Source organism: Aphidius gifuensis, linkage group LG1 (genome assembly GCF_014905175.1).
Source record: "Aphidius gifuensis isolate YNYX2018 linkage group LG1, ASM1490517v1, whole genome shotgun sequence".
Taxonomy (NCBI): Eukaryota; Metazoa; Arthropoda; class Insecta; order Hymenoptera; family Braconidae; genus Aphidius; species Aphidius gifuensis.
The window spans coordinates 11,544,525-11,562,160 of record NC_057788.1 but is presented as its reverse complement, the minus strand read 5'-3'; the positions used below and the strand labels follow the sequence as shown (position 1 = coordinate 11,562,160).

The 17,636-nt window shown below is 24.5% G+C and overlaps 2 protein-coding genes across 2 annotated transcripts; one reads left to right on the top strand and one right to left on the bottom strand.

The window, feature by feature from the left end:
- Positions 1-938: 938 nt before the first annotated feature.
- Positions 939-5,949, bottom strand: LOC122851914. Its single transcript, XM_044151466.1, has 11 exons — positions 5,946-5,949; positions 5,707-5,841; positions 3,245-3,405; positions 3,003-3,170; positions 2,549-2,795; positions 2,313-2,475; positions 2,023-2,233; positions 1,734-1,953; positions 1,444-1,653; positions 1,129-1,360; positions 939-1,039 (listed from the first exon to the last, which is right to left on the bottom strand). Exons 1-11 carry the CDS (start codon positions 5,947-5,949, stop codon positions 946-948), a joined length of 1,845 nt encoding a protein of 614 aa, XP_044007401.1. The 3' UTR covers positions 939-945.
- Positions 5,950-6,376: 427 nt separating this feature from the next.
- On the top strand, positions 6,377-10,713 carry LOC122851832 (protein ARABIDILLO 1-like). Its single transcript, XM_044151345.1, has 4 exons — positions 6,377-6,586; positions 6,691-6,924; positions 7,818-8,201; positions 10,634-10,713. Exons 1-4 carry the CDS (start codon positions 6,430-6,432, stop codon positions 10,711-10,713), a joined length of 855 nt encoding a protein of 284 aa, XP_044007280.1. The 5' UTR covers positions 6,377-6,429.
- The last annotated feature ends 6,923 nt before the right edge of the window (positions 10,714-17,636 follow it).

Below are 17,636 nucleotides of genomic sequence, written 5' to 3'. Positions count from 1 at the left end.
GTGAGTTTGAAATGACGTTTTCATATATTTTAAAAAATGATAAGAAGTGAAAAATTTGCGTTGAAGATGATATCATTTTTTTTTTCAGCCATAAAGTTTGCATTTGGTCCATAATGCTCTCAAAAAATTTTCTCATAATGTTGACTTTCTCACTTCATATTTATATTTTAAGACAAAAAACAACTAATTTTGAAAGTTAAAATAGATTTTAAAAATTGTTTTCTTTTTTATTAATTTAAATAAATTCTTGTTGAATTGTTGTTGTATCTAATTAATAAGCTTAGTTAATACACAGACGACATCAACATAAATAAAAGTATACAACAGAGTGTATTGGACTGGGTATCAATCAGGTAATATTTCTCATAAAAAAAATTTAACCCAATCGTTTATTACTTATAAATCTTATAATACTAAATTATTATTAAATTTAAATAAATTTAAATAACTAAAATATTATTAAATAAATTTATATAAGCAACAATATGAACTATTTTTTACGTCAATTTTATAGGATCATTTTCACGTAATAAAATTGTAAAATGCTGGTATTCAGCCAACAGCAGTTTTCAATATTAAAAATATTAATTTTTAATAAATTCATCATACTTCTCTGACTTTTTCAACATTAATTATTTATGTAAAGACATAAATAAATACATAAAATAAGATGTTGAATATTGTTTGTTATTAGTAACTGAATAAAAACAAAACAAATTATTTATTTATTTTTGTTTATTTAAGAAACATTTATTTGAAGAATCAATAAAAACAACAAGTATGTTATTATTTCAGGTAAAAATTGTGATTAAAATTAAATTTTCGTTTTTTTTTATAACTATTTTATAGATTTCTTTTCTCTTTATTATATTAATTATGAAAAGATATTTCTTAATTGTTATTCAAATTATTTATTGTCAAATTTTTTAAAAATCAAAAAAAAATTTATATTGGACTTTCATTTTCATTAGAACTTGGTTTTTTTGTTCTGTTTAATTTCCCATAAATATATTTGAACTGTTTTTCTTGTTGTGTCTTACTGGAACAATTAAAATTATTTGTTAACTAACTTTATTAACAAATAATAAATATTTTTTATCAAATTCAAAGACGTTTTATAAATCTTACTCTTTATTGAGAACTGCAGTTTTACTTTGAAAAACAAGATCCCACCAAACGAATATAATAATAGCAATAATGATCAAAGCTACAATTAATCCATAAAGTATGTACCACCATAACATTGAATAAATTTCAAGTTCCTTTACATTAACAAATGAAATGAATTTATCCCAAGCACCGTTAGAAGATTTTAACGTTATGATGCATGACCATGATCCTTTATCATATTCTTGTGGATCTGTTAACAACAAGTAAATATAAAATAAAATAAAATATTTACAATAATATTATCAACATTAAATTGGGCAACTTAATACTTACACTTTATTACAAGTCGACAAACATTATTGTCATTTGTCATTGTATAATAAGAATCATAACTTAAATAATTACTATCAACTGGATGTGTCCATCTACATTCTGTAATATTTTTCATTTTATTTTCATCAGTTGGAAATGGACGTGCTTCGAGTACTGCTTGATTATTTCCATCGTTAATTTCATATTTAAAATCAGCTAATGCAAAGTCCTCTGTTTTATAAAAAGACAAAAAAAGAACATTTTAATTATATTAAATGATTTGTTTGATTTATCAATAAGTAAAAATTTACCTGTAACTCGAACAATAAATGTTTTTTTATAATTTATCTCTCCTTTCTGATGACCAATATTACATGTCAAATTACCATTCCATGATTCATCAGCACTTTTAATTTTCGTTGTACATTTTCCGTCATTATTGTTTGAATCGGGTAGAGTGTTTTCTACAGTTTCACCGTTTGGTAAAACGATATGACATTCTTCCCATTCGTTGTTGTCTGTGCAATTCACCTGTTAAATATAATAATACATTTATTTAATTAATATTATAATTTAAATATTTATTAGTCTAATACTTACATTAAATTCTGTGCCGATTTTTTGAAAAATTTCAACTGTTAATGTTTTGGGTTGCTCAATTTTTTTTGTGCCATTTGCAGTTTGTGTTTCATCACGAAGTGAACACTGCCACTGTCCCTGTTCATCTGCTCTTAGATTGTGGATTGTTAATGTACATGCTGGATTCTGTATAGTCGGATAATTTCTTTTATCGCTCACTTCAAAATCAAACCTAATTTAATTGACAATAATTATTTAATTAATATAAATTTATTTATAAATGAAATATTAATAATAGTTTATCAGTGTACCTATCACTTTTATCAGCAATTCCTTCATTTATTATTAAACCAGATGGTCCTTCAAATGAACACTGAGTAATTCTCTTAAAATTAATACTGCATTGAAATTCAATAACTGAATCGTTGATAGAATTTTTTTTAGTAGAAACTTTCATTGTAGGTATTATTTTATCTGAAAAAAAAGAAAAATAAAATTAATCAAATTAAATAACTCAATAAATAAAAATTATAAATTATATAATCACCTTCAAAAGTAACATCATATATTTTTTGTTTGATGTCCTTTTCACCACTGACTTGGTATTCTACAATCCATTTACCAGAATATTCATTTTCTTTATTAATAACGTATTCTGAATTTGTAAACATTACATCTTTATTATTTTTATCATTTTTAACATATTCATTATTCGGCATTAGAATTTTACAATATAATTTGTTATAAATATCCAGTGGGATTACTGAAGGCTCTCTTTTGTTATCTTTGTAAAACTGTAAAAAAATGAATATCAAATAATTACATATATAGTAAATAAAAAATTAAAATATATAGATAATATTTCAATACTAATTTCCAGATAATTTGAGTACGTATGTTTAAGTGAAAAAAAAAAAATTAAAAAGTATCTTTTTTTTTATTCTTATGAAAACTAAAAAATTATGATTATTATTTAATAACGTAGTTTATTTTATTCTTACGTGAATTTGGGTAATCTCTGATGGACTTTGAATTCGAACTATAAATGTTCCACTATATTTATGAGATAATTTGGTTTCTTCAACTATTTCCCACCCAACATTCTTAAAGTCATCAGCAAGTCCACGAAATCCACATGCACCAACTCTTTGAAATTGATTACTTGCCACCTGAATTAATCAAATATTTTAATATATTAATCTAAGTAATTTTTAATTATTTTTTTTTTAATAATAATATTTACCATTTGCGAATTTTTGATTGTACACGTTGTGTCATTTCGATATTCCACGTTCAACGAGACGGTCACATATTCATTTGCAGGTACACGTATATTTTTAGCTGGGATAACTTGCAGTGTTGTAGAATCTGTAGAATCATTACTTTTAATCAAATGACCTTCACCTGAAATAATAAAATAGTTGTTTTATTATTTGTTTTCCTTCATGTTCACTTTTTTTTATAAAAATTTTATCACACAATTTTTTTTTATCAATAATTGAATATTAATCTATTAAATATTTACCAAACACAATCCAAGTACAGCACAATAATAATATAAAAATATTACGAGACATGATGCAAGTTATTTTAAATTAAATAATTTTTTTTTTTTTTTTTTTTGATTTAATTAGAAATATTTAAATGCGTGTGTTACACGTTTGCTGGACAACACCTCAATGAATAAAAAGCGTTTCAATGCTCCCTTATCAGTGGTGAGTTTTTTTCAGTTTTTTTTTTTTTTTTTTTTTTTCGACGATGTGTTGTTGAACACGTTGAGCTTGAGTATTTTTGTGATTCATTATCTTATGATTCATTGCGTTTTGGTTTTTATTTTTTAGGAAAATTACGCAGGCTAGATTCATTGTTATCTTATGATTCATTGTTATCTTATGATTCATATTGCTTTTTGGTTTTTATTTTTTAGGAAAATTAAGAAGGCTAAGAGTTGAAAGGCCGCAGTATTTTATTTTCATTTTTTGTCGTGAGTCATTGTGACCCACACATCTGATAATTTTTTTTTTAAAAAACTACTTTGCATGTTTTGATATTGAATTCTATTGTCAACTCGTGGATAAATTGGATTTAGGAAATAATTATCGTATGTAATTATATATGTCCTACTATAAAAAAAAGAAAAATAACAGCGGTTTTTCGTTCTGGGATTCGTTGTTGTCTTTCGGGTTTTAGATTGATTTTCTCTCTTTTTGTAGTCGATTCATCTAATTTTCTTTTTTTTTATTTATTCATAATTTCATTTTTCAAAACACATAGGTTTTTTTTTATCTCTGAGATTACTCGTCAGTTCGACAAATTATCAAAACTTTTTTTGATAAGAGGCCATTCTTTGAAAACGAAAAATAAAAAATATTATTCCGGCAGCCATTATATATTGGAAACAAAATAAATAAAAAAATTTCTCAGAACTCCTATTCTATTGTGTATATTTTATCAAATATCAGGTGATACTTCTAATCATATCTTCTGGGTTTTTTTTTTTATTATTTGATATTTTATTTATTAAAAATAAAAAAAAATATTATTTATAAAGATTAAAAATAATCAGACGAATCGTTTGCTTATATTTGGTCATTAGAATAAAAATTGATTAAGATATTTTTAAACAATAAAAAAAATATAAAAACATCAGTTCTGAGTTACTTGTTAATAAATTTTATTTTTATTTTGGTGAAGTTATTATATTAACGAAACCTTAACTTATATAAGTGATAAAAAAATTCCAATCGATTTTTATCAATAGTTATATTTTTTTTTCTTTTATTTTGAGAAAGTAAAAATTAAAATATAAAAAATATTTATGCATTTTTTTAAATATTATAAATCAATATTTATTTTATCGTTATAATGATTATAATAATGTTTGTAATCCGTGTGAGCTAAAATCGTTCATTTATTAATTTTTTTTTTAGGATTAAAATAACGACTAAAAAACATGCATTAAAAATGAAAGGGCACGTGGGTTTTTTTTTTTTTTTTTGTTTTTACATCCATATCAAAGGTTGGCAAATAACAAATAACAATAGCGCAATGAGTGGCAAATTGTCTAATTGAAATAGCAGAAAAAACTACAATTGAGGGGCCGGATTCTATAATATGCCGAGAGCGCTCGGGGGCCTATAAAACGTAACGTTGTTCATGTTAAATTTACGAAAATTTCAAAATGATTGAAAAAAAAAAACATTAATGTAAAGAATCAAAAATGACATATTTTCTTTCAAACAAATTATATTCAATTACAATTATTTAATGAATTAAAAAATAAAGGTTAATGTTTTTTTTTCGAAAAAAACATTATTTTTCCAGGTCTAACTCGTCATAACTTTGTTAATAATTGATGAATCGACTTGAAACTTGGCATATTTTTTTTTTTTTTTTAATCATTTTGAAATTTTCTTAAATTTAATTAACATGAACAACGTTATATACGTTTTATAGGCCTCCGAGCGCTCGGCATGTTATAGAATCCGGACCCTCAATTGTTCATCTAATTTAGTTATTTAATGCAGCTTGATGGAACACTTGGTTAAACTTTTCATAGCTGATAATAAATTACAGCACAACCCCTTTGTTTTTTATCATTTATGATAATTAAAGGTTTCTATTTTCTACTTGAAACTTTTGATTTTTTTTGATTACATACAAGACTACAATTTATTTTGGCACACCGTAAATTTTGGTACTCACCCAACTTGAGACTTTCAATCACTTCTAATGCTTCATCTTCTAATACTTTACTTCTAATGTCAAAACCATGTTGGTAACTTAGACGTCTAGCTCGGATCACGTTATTCCATGTGGATTTTTTTGGTTTTTCGTTTTCTTACATTCATTTCAATGGTTTACTAATGACAACTAATGATAAATTCATAAATAACAATATAGAAAAATTAACGGTCAAACGTACGAAATTGTCTAATCAAAACTCATCATTAAAATAATAAATTTTTTTATTTTTTTTAATACGTCACCAAGCAAATGACATTGTGTATGGAAAAAGAACAAAATTTATTCCATTAACTACTAAATCAATCATCAACAAATCAAAGGATCAATTAAGGTAGATGAAAATTTATAATTATAACAATCACATTTATGAAATAATCACATGTATCAATTGAATTTCATCGTCATGACATTTAATACTATTTGGCTTTAAATATAGTTTTATTGATATTGGTTTTACTGGTCAATCTTCAACCTTTAATTAACCTATCTTTTAGATTATATATTTTTTTTATGGTTATTTTTGTTTATCTTATTTATTCTGGTTGTAATACATTTAAATAAGTCATTGTTTTTTAATTTTGATATATATATATTTGGCTATATTTTGGCTTTGCCTGCTGGGTTATTAATAAAGAAATTATAATTCTAATTCTAATTCTATATTTTCAGAGTTTATTTAAAATGAGTGCAAAAAGAATATGTGTTGGGGGAGACCAACAAACCTCTGATGATGGTAACAAGGATCAAAAAAAAGTTGTTAACAATTCACTAGATTACGACTCATTAGCGAAAATCATTATGCTACTGCCAATAGCAGAACGAATAGAAATGGAAAAAGGTATATTAAATATATATATTATCATCAAAATAAAGTTTTTTTTTTGTTAATAAAATATTAATTTTTCTATTATTAGTTTTTTAATCTGATACGTTTTATTTTAGTTTGTACCAAATGGAAAGAGGCATGTCAACTAGCTTGGTATGACATTAAAAAATACAAATGTGAATTATCAATTGGACGCTCTTATGATAACCGTTTGTTGACACAACAATACCTCGAGAAAATATTATTAATGTGTGGTATTTATTTGAACGAATTGTCTCTCTCAGATGTTTGCAAAGCAAGTATTATGCCATTTGTTGGTGATCACTGTAAAAATTTAACAAGTCTTGAATGTAATTTTATCGTCAAATTATTAATTATCGATGTTAATCACATTGTTCAAGGACTTAAACAGTTGAATAAATTAAAATGCATTAAAATAATAATAAAGGTTATTCATCACTATGATAATGAAAAATATGATTTATCTGAAATAATTAATAGTTTTCCAGAAGAAATTAATCAAATTCATTTTGGTACTAAACATTATTCCAGTCGAATAAGACTAGATTCTATGGTAAGTTGTGATTGAATACCAACTAGTTGATCATATATCATCAGTGACAAGCAATACCATCAATCAAATAAATACAAATTATTTAAATAAATTTTAATTATTTCCAGACTTTTAAAAAATTTAAAAATCTTCAAAAATTGATAATAGATGATCATTGTTCATACAATATTCACCAAGAAATAGCAGAAAAAACTACACTTGTTCATCTCTGCATTCAACCATATGATATACACAAAGGATTTTCTCTATTTAATAAACTCGTCAATTTGGAATATATCGACATACCGAGGGTCCCATCTACCAGACTACTTAAAACTATTTTTTGTACATGCAAAAATCTAAAACATCTTGACATACCATATGGTTTCTATGATGTAGCTGATATTCCTCTCGAAAAATGGATAAACTTTCAAAACTTAGAATATCTTAGTATTACTTGTAAAATGACGCCTTACTTAGCGTATACAATCGTTAAATATTGCAAGAATTTGAATTATTTGATGATACGTCGCGGCTATATAGAAGAAACTGGTCTCAAAATGTTAACTAGGTTAAAAAATCTTGAATGTTTAATATTGCTTCAGTACAATGAGTTCAGCGAGGAATCAATAATTGCAATTTCAAACTGTAAAAAACTTAAACGTTTAGAAATTCCTGGTTGCGTTATAGTACCATCTATTCCTGGGGGCCCACTTTCTTTTCCATCTGTTCTTGATGAGTTATCAAAATTGCAATATCTTGAACATCTGAATTTGCGTGCGGCAAAAAATCTTGAAGATAGTACAATTATTGCTATTGGTAATAATTGTAAATACCTAAAAAGTTTAGATATCCAAGATTGCATTGCTATTACTGAAACAGCTCTCGTTACTTTGACAAACTTGGAAAATTTACAAAAACTAAACGTACGTTCTCTTAATATTACAGACGACTTTATTATCAAATTAAAAGGATTAAAAGAATTACATTGTAATGGTTGCAAGAAACTCACTAATGCTGGTATCATTCAACTTATAAAAAATAACCCAGATCTTGAAGAGATTAGTGTCAGGGGTATAGATAATATTACAATTGACATGGTTATTGCTGCTGATCAGGCAACTAAAAATCGTACAAATGGTATCATTTTACATATACAAATATTTGATCCGGCAATACGACAAGCTTCTAGGTCAATAATTAAATCTCAATGGTTAGTTGTTGAATTTACACGTAATTGAATTTATCGTATAGCTTTTTCGAATTTATTCTTAAAACACATACAAAATACGTTACCAAGTTTATGATTTGTAAAGACATTGTAGAAGAGCATTGTTATTATTACTTGTTTTCGACTTTTGTATTACTTGGAATCATAACAGTTTAAATGACATTATGTTAATTTGTAAACAAAGTTAAAAATTTTACTTTCAATCGTGTATAATTACAGGCTTGATGATATTCAAGTGTCTAAAGAAATTATTTTATATTTTTATATTATACGTGCCAGTTATTGTTGATACATATGAATTTGTAAGTAAGATAAATTCTTAAACATGAAAATCATCCTTTTGACAATATATTATTTTAATAACAAATCATTCACAAAAATAAATTGATTAATTATTTACCCAAACAAATATTGATACAGATAAATATTTCCAAAAATTTTTGAAAATGAAAAACATATACTTCATTTCAAAAATAACTTTTTTTTATTTATTTAATTTAGCATTAAGAATCTCTATTTACAATAGAAAAATATATTCAAGAAGATTTGATTGAACAATTAAAGTAATCAGTAAGGTCATTTGATGAAGTTTGATTAAACACTTGGTTTAAATTTTCATTTGTGATACTGAATTACAGCACAATCACTTTGTTATTATGTATAATATTGAAAAATTTTTATTTACAACTTGAAACTTTTGACTATTAATTTGACTACAAATTAAGACTATAAAATTAAAAAGTGCATAAAAAGTGCACGTTTGCAGTAGTTGCATTTTTATAAAAGACAAATAAGGTACCACTTAATAATTTAATAATTAATAATCTTACAACAAAAAATATGTATTTTTTTTTCATAAGATTCTTGAGTTCGTTGTTGTCCATTAATATAGAGATTACAAAAGAGGGTCCGGATGCAATAACCAGTAGGGCTTCATGCGGTACCGAGACTAGTCTCGGTCTCGCATGCGTCGTCTCGCGAGACGCGAGACCGAGACCGAGACCGCCTTGAATCAATAAAACGATACCGAGACCGAGACCGAGAGTATCGTCTGAAAGTCTCGCTAGTCTCGCGAGACTCTGAAAATTTTAAATAATATTTTTTTTTTTTTTCCTCTTACCGTATCGAATCATATTGAAAAAAAAGAACTGTTATATTCCTGCACAGTAAGACACTGCACAGTAGGGCACTGACGCCAGAGTCACAAGATATTTACAAGCCTTATGTATCAATGAAAATTGTAAAGACTTAAGTTACGCCAATTATATTTTCCTCAACTGATATTTTTTGTATTTGATGTTTCAAAAGCAATGATTTACTTCTTGGAAAAAAAATACATATCGATGAAGTAAAAGAAAAAAAAAAAAGAAAATATACTATTTGTTTATGGCATTTCTAAAGACTTTTCTCAGACTAATTTAACGATTTTTAAATTTTCAAGATTCACTTTGAACATTCGTTTGTCTTTCAATTTTATTTTTTTTCTGGAAACAGAAAGATTATGTCTACACGGAAAAAAATTTATAGTTTTTATTACTATACTTATAGTAAATTCGGACAGCGACAAAAGTATGGTTGAATTTACTATACCGTATAGTAATAAAAACTATAAATATTTTAATTTATACCAGTATAGTAATACTTACTATACTGGTATAGTATATACATGAAAAATTTAAAAAGTACAGTTACTATTACTATACTGTATCGTAAAATATTACTGTATGGTAAATATTATTGTACTGTATTGTAATCATTATTATACTGGTACAGTTCTTTATTTATATGAATAAATTTATTTAATAAAAAAGAAAATTTTTACCAAATAAATTATTTGAATAAGTTGCTTAAAGAAAACAAAAAATAAATTTAAGGCAAGACATTCAAAAATATTTAATAAAATTTAAATTTATTTATAATAAAAAATAAAAAAAAACTATAACGAATAATTACTCGAATTTGTAGTTTTTTTTTTTTTTCTTCAATTTTCTTAGTTTTATTTATAATTTATCTCAATTTATTATTTGATTACGTAAAAAATTACAAGTGAATTTAGAATTCCGTGTCTCAAAAATTCAAAAATATTATTTCATATAAAAACACTTTGTAAATAGGAGAATCTGTTCAAGTGGGCTGAATTAAATTGCAATAAAATATATTGGTCACATCGTAGTTTTGAAAGACATCGACTGAGTGATCATGACACTGATCAACATATTGAAAATATAAATAGCCATATATAAAATCTGTTTCAATAAAAAATTCATCAATATAGATACTGATAAATTAGAAGAGGATAGCTCTGATGAAAGATGTGCTGAATCATTAAAAAATTTTCTATTTAGATTTAGATGAACAAGCAACCTTATTCGTTTCTAAATTATATAATCTTTATGAATTACCACGAGTCAAAATTACTGACATTATTATATTGAAGTGAAAAAATTATTAAAACTGGAAGCTACTAGTATTTGAAATCAGTTAACTAATGAAATATCAAAAACTAATTCTTTATGGAAAAAAAAATTTAAAATATATTTCTTGACGTATATCTGAATACTCAATTACAAAAAATAAAATGAATCATTTCCGTGCTGGGGGCAATAACTTCTTAATTTATTAACAATATTCATGACAATTGGTTTATTCACCACTGGACAAATTTGAAACTAAACAACGTGCTTTTGAATTTCGTAAACAAAATAATATATATTTTCTTCGTAATGATTCCGTTTAAATTATTCCATCAGAAAAAGGACCATGTTTTTATTGGGTATTCATTGTATATCATATTGAAAATTGAAAATAAAATTTGTATTGTAGTAAAATAAATCAATTGATATTGAATGAGATGAAATTAAATGAGATTTTGTCAGGTAATGCAGTCATTACGTACGTAATAACTTTAAACAATCAGAAAAATTTTATACCTAAGCTGTAGTTATACATGTATAAAATGTATAGTTTTTTAATGAATATTTTTTATTTTAAAAAGTAAATAAAAAATATATATTTTTTATATTTGATTTAAAAATTTATCGAATCCCATATATTATTAACATTGTTTTTTCTGAATATTAATATTTATTGAATTTTATCTTCATTATTATTTAACTAATAGAAAACATTTCAATTGATATTATTGAATATAAATTTTTTTTTTTTAATAAACTATAATGTTTTACTTTGTTAAAATATTTTTTTATTTTTTAATTAATTTTTTTTTAAAAAAAGCATAAATTTACTATACTGTATGGTAAAAGATACTATAAGTACAGTTAAATTTACTATACCAGTATAGTAAATCTGTATAAAATTTTTTTTTTGTTTTACTATACCGGTATAGTTTTAATTACCATACCAGTATAGTAACCTTAACTGTACTTTCTAGTAAATCTAACTATACTTTTACCGCTGTCCAACTTTACTATAAGTATAGTAAATTTAATCATAAAACATAGTAATAAAGACTATAAATTTTTTTCCGTGTACTGTATTTGTTTACACAATTAGGACGTTCTGATGCTTCATCCTTGAAGTTGTTCAGTTCCTCTGTGGTCAGGTTGAAGAAAACATCAAATTTTTTTTTATGAATTTAATAAATGAAAATAAAAAACAAACGTCGTATATAAAAATAATTCTCGTCATAATTTTGTATGATTAATCAATTTTATTAATATTAAAATTAATAATCAATTTATTAATTAATATAATTCAATATTTATTGCATTATTTTATATTTTATAATTTTAAAAAAATTAGGTAATACAATATTAATTGTTTTTATTTTACACGAATTTGATATACATGGTATTATTCAATCACTTTTTTTACTTTACTTGGACGAATAAATATTAGTATAAAAGCGAGACCCGGCGAGACTTGCGAGACGAGACCGAGACCGAGACCGAGACCGAGACCTAAAATCTTAAAATTGCGAGACCGAGACCGAGACCGAGACCTGGTGCGAACGAGCGAGACCGATACCGAGACTCGTCGAATCTCGTCTCGTCTCGTACCGCATGAAGCCCTAATAACCAGACGAGCGCTCGAAGACAAGAAAACGGCAGTGTTGCGGTGGGTGGAAAATAAGAAAAATTAAAATTGATAAATCAGAAAAATAAAAAATACAGTCGTCGATAGAATTAAAAAATACATATTTTTCTTCAAATAAATTTTTTTTTAAAATAATTAATTAACGCGATAAAAAATAAAAACAAAATTTTTTTTTTTGAAAAAAATACTTTTTTTTAATCATATATAACTCGAGACAACTTCTTTAAAAATTAATAAATTGACTTGAATTTTTGACTGTAGCTTCATTATAAACTACCAATTGCATCAGTATGATCAAAAAACTCATTCGTTTATATTTTTTAATTTTTAATATATGATTGTTTAATGTCGAGGAAAAATTCAATTTGTCTAACTTTGAATGAAAAAAGAAAGAAATTTAAAAATTGAGTAACTTGTCAGTGGCAATATTGTTGGTCAGTATATCAAGAAGTTTTATACAATTTTTTAGATATTTTTATCAATTATTCACCGAGTTATTAATTTAACAACAAATTGCGAGCTGCCGTTAGGGCTATATGTATAGGGCTATATGTAAAAAGTTATTCTTGATAAATTGTTTAGAAATAAATAACCAACAATAAACCTCGCTTAACCCCATACCTAGCTTCAACAGATAAGGCTGTAGAAATGCTTGAAATTACATGACAGTTCAATCATTTGTTCAATCGGTCGGCCATCTTTGTGTTATTTCGTCCCACAAACAGAATTTTTACAAAGCTATATAGTAAAAAATATTTAAGTCTATGCTAACTTTTATATGTCTACATGATAATTTTTATTATATATATAAGAATATTTATTAAATTGTGCAGTATTTTTTATTCAACCATATAATAATTTTTATTGTTTTCACAAAACATGTATGTCTTTATTTTAATTAACTCATAACTCATTATCTAAGAGATTAATCAAAAAAAGTAATTCTTTATAAATTGTTTAGAATTGAATTTTCAATAATAAACTTCACTCAACCCCATGTCCATCTGCAATAGATAACGATGTATAGAGGCTTGAAGTAACCCAACAATTTTTTGACATTTTACACATTTTACATAATTTTATTGTAGAATTCCGACTCTCGCGGCCAGTCCCAGAATTAAAACAAAAATTACAAAGTACTATAGTAATTTCTATCCAACCATGATTTTAATTTTTAGTTAAAATTTCTCTCAGTGTAGATGCAATATGTATACATATAAGAACTTTATACTAAAAAAGGCACCACGAAAAAAAAAAAAAAAAAATTAAGAAAACCAAATTTGATATTGATAACACGGTGAGACTCTCGCGAGAAGTCTCGGGCTAATGCTAGTTATCGTCTCGGTCTCGTCTCGCCTGAAAAATTGTCAGTCTCGTCTCGGTCTCGTCTCGAGTTCGCGAGACGAGACGAGAAAGTGCCGAGACTGGTCTCGTCTCGTGTGCATCTCTACATCAAGGATAAAATAGTACTATTATTATCTTATATTGGAAAAAAATTATAAAACTTTTTATTTGTTATATTTTTTTTATTATCGATAAGATTTTTTTTGTGACTAAACGGCTGACAAACAACCGACTCATAATAACTTTTTTAAGATTAAAATATTGTGAACATGAAAAATATATTTTTTTTTATAGATCCACGAGAATAAAAAATGCAATCGCAAATAAAAAATCAATATATACAATCAATATATATACTTGAATAATTGATCTATTCAAATTTATCCAAAATAGTTTCTTTTTTTATTGAAATGAGTTATCATAGATAAAATTATAACTAACACTTTTTTTTTTTATTTTCTTGATTAAGTTATGAATGTCAATTGAAATTGAAGAATTTATATTTTCAATTTGTATTTGAATTTACGAATATATTTTTGATACGTGGTCATTAATGCCACAGAAACATAATGATAACTTGACGAATGCTACGTTTTTTTGAGATTGACATTGTGATTGACTCTATATATATATATATATATATACACTGTTAATTCTATATTTTAATTTACAAATATTCTATTGATGTAATTTAAAATTAAAAGTATTGAATGATTTTTTTCTTACCCCAGTAATGTAAATTGTACTTGTATTTTTATATGACTGAGAATGATAGAAATGAAACTTATCATTCGTTTGAAGGTCACAAAGAAAAGAAATTTGTAACTCATCTGCGATGAGAAAAAAAAAAACATTGTATTATTTCAAACTTAATTCATAGCAATAATTGTCAAAAATTATTTATTGTTTTATATAAATTTTTTATAAATTGAATCGGTAATCCATATAGACATTTCACTATACGTTGTATACGAAATATTTCAAAAAAATTACGAGGGGTAATAGCTACCCTCTTCTTTAGCTACAAAAGATTCGAAACATGTTTTATAAAAAATTTTATAGTATATAATAGTTTATAATAGGTATACAAAAATATTTATTATTTATCAATTTTTTGGCTCAAAAAAAAAAAAAAAAGAAACAACATGGAAATAAAAAAAGTTTTTTTTTAAATTCGAGTCTTATTTAATTAATTATAACTTTATTAATTTACCTAGTCTTATCAATTTATTGTTGTTTATTTGGCATATAATTATCAATGTTATATAAATTATTATTATTATTTATTATAAGTTCAACAACTCATCACCCTTAAACTTTTTTTTAAATCTAATTTTCAAGAACTACATCTTTTTGTTTTAAAAAAACTCAACAAATATGAAATAGTTAATTAGCAAAAATACATCTTTGTAATGATTTTGTTTTAGCTTTTATTATTTTAAAAATGATTTTTTTGTAAAAATGTAGAAAAGATACAAGGTAAATCTATTAACGTACTCTAATAGGTCCTTGTTGGCCTCAAGCATGAAGTTATTAAATAAATGAATAAATAAAATACAAAAAATACACAATGGAAAAAAAAAAAAAATTTACTTAAAGTTTATAATCACAATATCAATTTTTTATATTCAATTATTTAATTTAATTTTATTCAATAAATTATATACATTTTCGTATATATAATTTATAAAAAAACGAATTTCTTATTTATTTAATCCACAATTTATATTTTTATTTCAGCAAGTTAAATATGAAAAATTATTCTAAATAATATTCTTGTATCTTGTTATTAATAATTATAATTTTATCTAGTCAAATTATAGTGAAAATATTACTCTTAAAAATTATTCATTTAATTTTGTTTTTTTTTGTTTTACCAATAATATTATTTCAGCTACTAATGCTACTGGATTAATTCACTTGTATTGTTATTAATATTGACTCAATTACCTTTATAAGGGTGATACGATTTTTTTTAAAGTTATTATGTTTATAAATAAATTGAAAAATTGATTATAAAATTAAAAATGTGAAGATGCTAAGGATGCTCTACTCCAGGGCGTTGATCGATACTTAATTAGATAAATTAATCATAATGGTTGCTTTGTATGTTATTTTTCAACAATTGTACTGGTATTTTTATTCGACTGAGAATGATAGAAACTTATCATTCGTTTAAAGGTCACAAAGAAAAGAAATTTGTAACTCATCTGCGATGAGAAAAAAAAACATTGTATTATTTTAAATTTAAACTCATAGCGATAATTATCATAAATTATTTATTGTATTTTATAAATTTTTTATAAATTGAATTGGTAATCCATAGACGTTTTACTACGTTGTATGCGAAACATGTTGTAGAAAATATTTTTTTTTTGATGTATGTTTAACCTGTATATAATAACTGTAACGACGTAGATGAAAATTTTTATAGATCTTTTATAAGTAAATTTACAATGTAAAAAAAAAACAAAAAAAAATTTATAAATCAAAATGTAATTAGGTATATAAAATTATATAAAAAGTTTTTTTCATTTTAAATCTTATTTAATTAATTATAACTTTCTTAATTTATCTGGGCTTGTCAATTTATTGTTGTTTATTTGCTATTTATTTATCAATGTCATGTAAATTATTATTATAATCAGGCTTATTATGTCACACGATTATTTAATAAGTTCAACAACTACTCATCATCCCTTAAACTTTTTTCAAATCTAATTTCCCACAACTGTTTTTTTTTGTTTGAAAAACGAATCAACATATATGGAACAGCTATATAGAAAAAATACTAATACAACAGCTTTGTAATGATTTTTTTTTAGCTTTTAGTATTTTAAATACGATTTTTTGGTAAAAATATAGAAAAGATACAAGATGTACTTGCTGAGGAAAAAAAAAATTTAAAACAATTCTAACAATTGAGATTTTTTGCAGGCTTTTCTAAGATCTAAATCATCAGTTTTTATAGCTAAAAAAGTATCATTTGTACGATTTTTAACAGCCTCTTCTGCAGCAATAATTGTGTCAATTGTAACTTTTGTGATATAACTGACATTAAGAAATTCAAGATCTGGATTATTTTTTATAAAATGAATGACACCAGCATGAGTAAGTTGGTTGCATCCAAAACCATTTAAACTTTTAATTCCTCTTAATTTGACTATAAAAGTGTCTTCAACATTTTCATTCGATTCAACGTTTAGTTCATTCAAATTTTTCAAGCTTGTTAAAGCAATATAAGCAGTTGAAGTGATGAGAGAACACTTTCCAATATTTAAACATTTCAAGAGCTTACAATTTTTAGCAATAGCAATCATAGCACTATCTTCAAGGTTGCAACAAAATGCCAAATTTAAATTTTCAATATACTGCAGTTTTGATAAATTATTAAAAATTGATCCCTCCACTCTATCATCTCCGTGAATTACCAGATGTTTAATTTTTTTACGATTATTTAAAGTTGCAACCATTACTTTTTTATTGATACTATTTGCCTCCGCCAATTTCAAATAATTAAGATTTTCTAATTTTGTTAATTTTATAATAGTTTCACTATTTAATGTATCAGTATTTATGAATTATAAATTATTGCAATACCTGATGATTTTTTTAATTATTGCATCACTAGCTTGCCAGCGAATATTTAGATATACCAAGTTTTTCAAGTTTACCCAGTTTTCCATTTCAATTTCAGCTAGATCAACATGGAAATCTGGTGCATCAAGATGTTTTAGATTTTTGCATGTATTGAAAATATCACTGATTGGATTTAAGGTTGATTCCGAATATCTGAATTTCTGATAGACTTTCGATTTTTTCGGCTTATTTTCTAAATGAAATAATTATCTATATTGTGAATTTTTTTGAATTTTTTC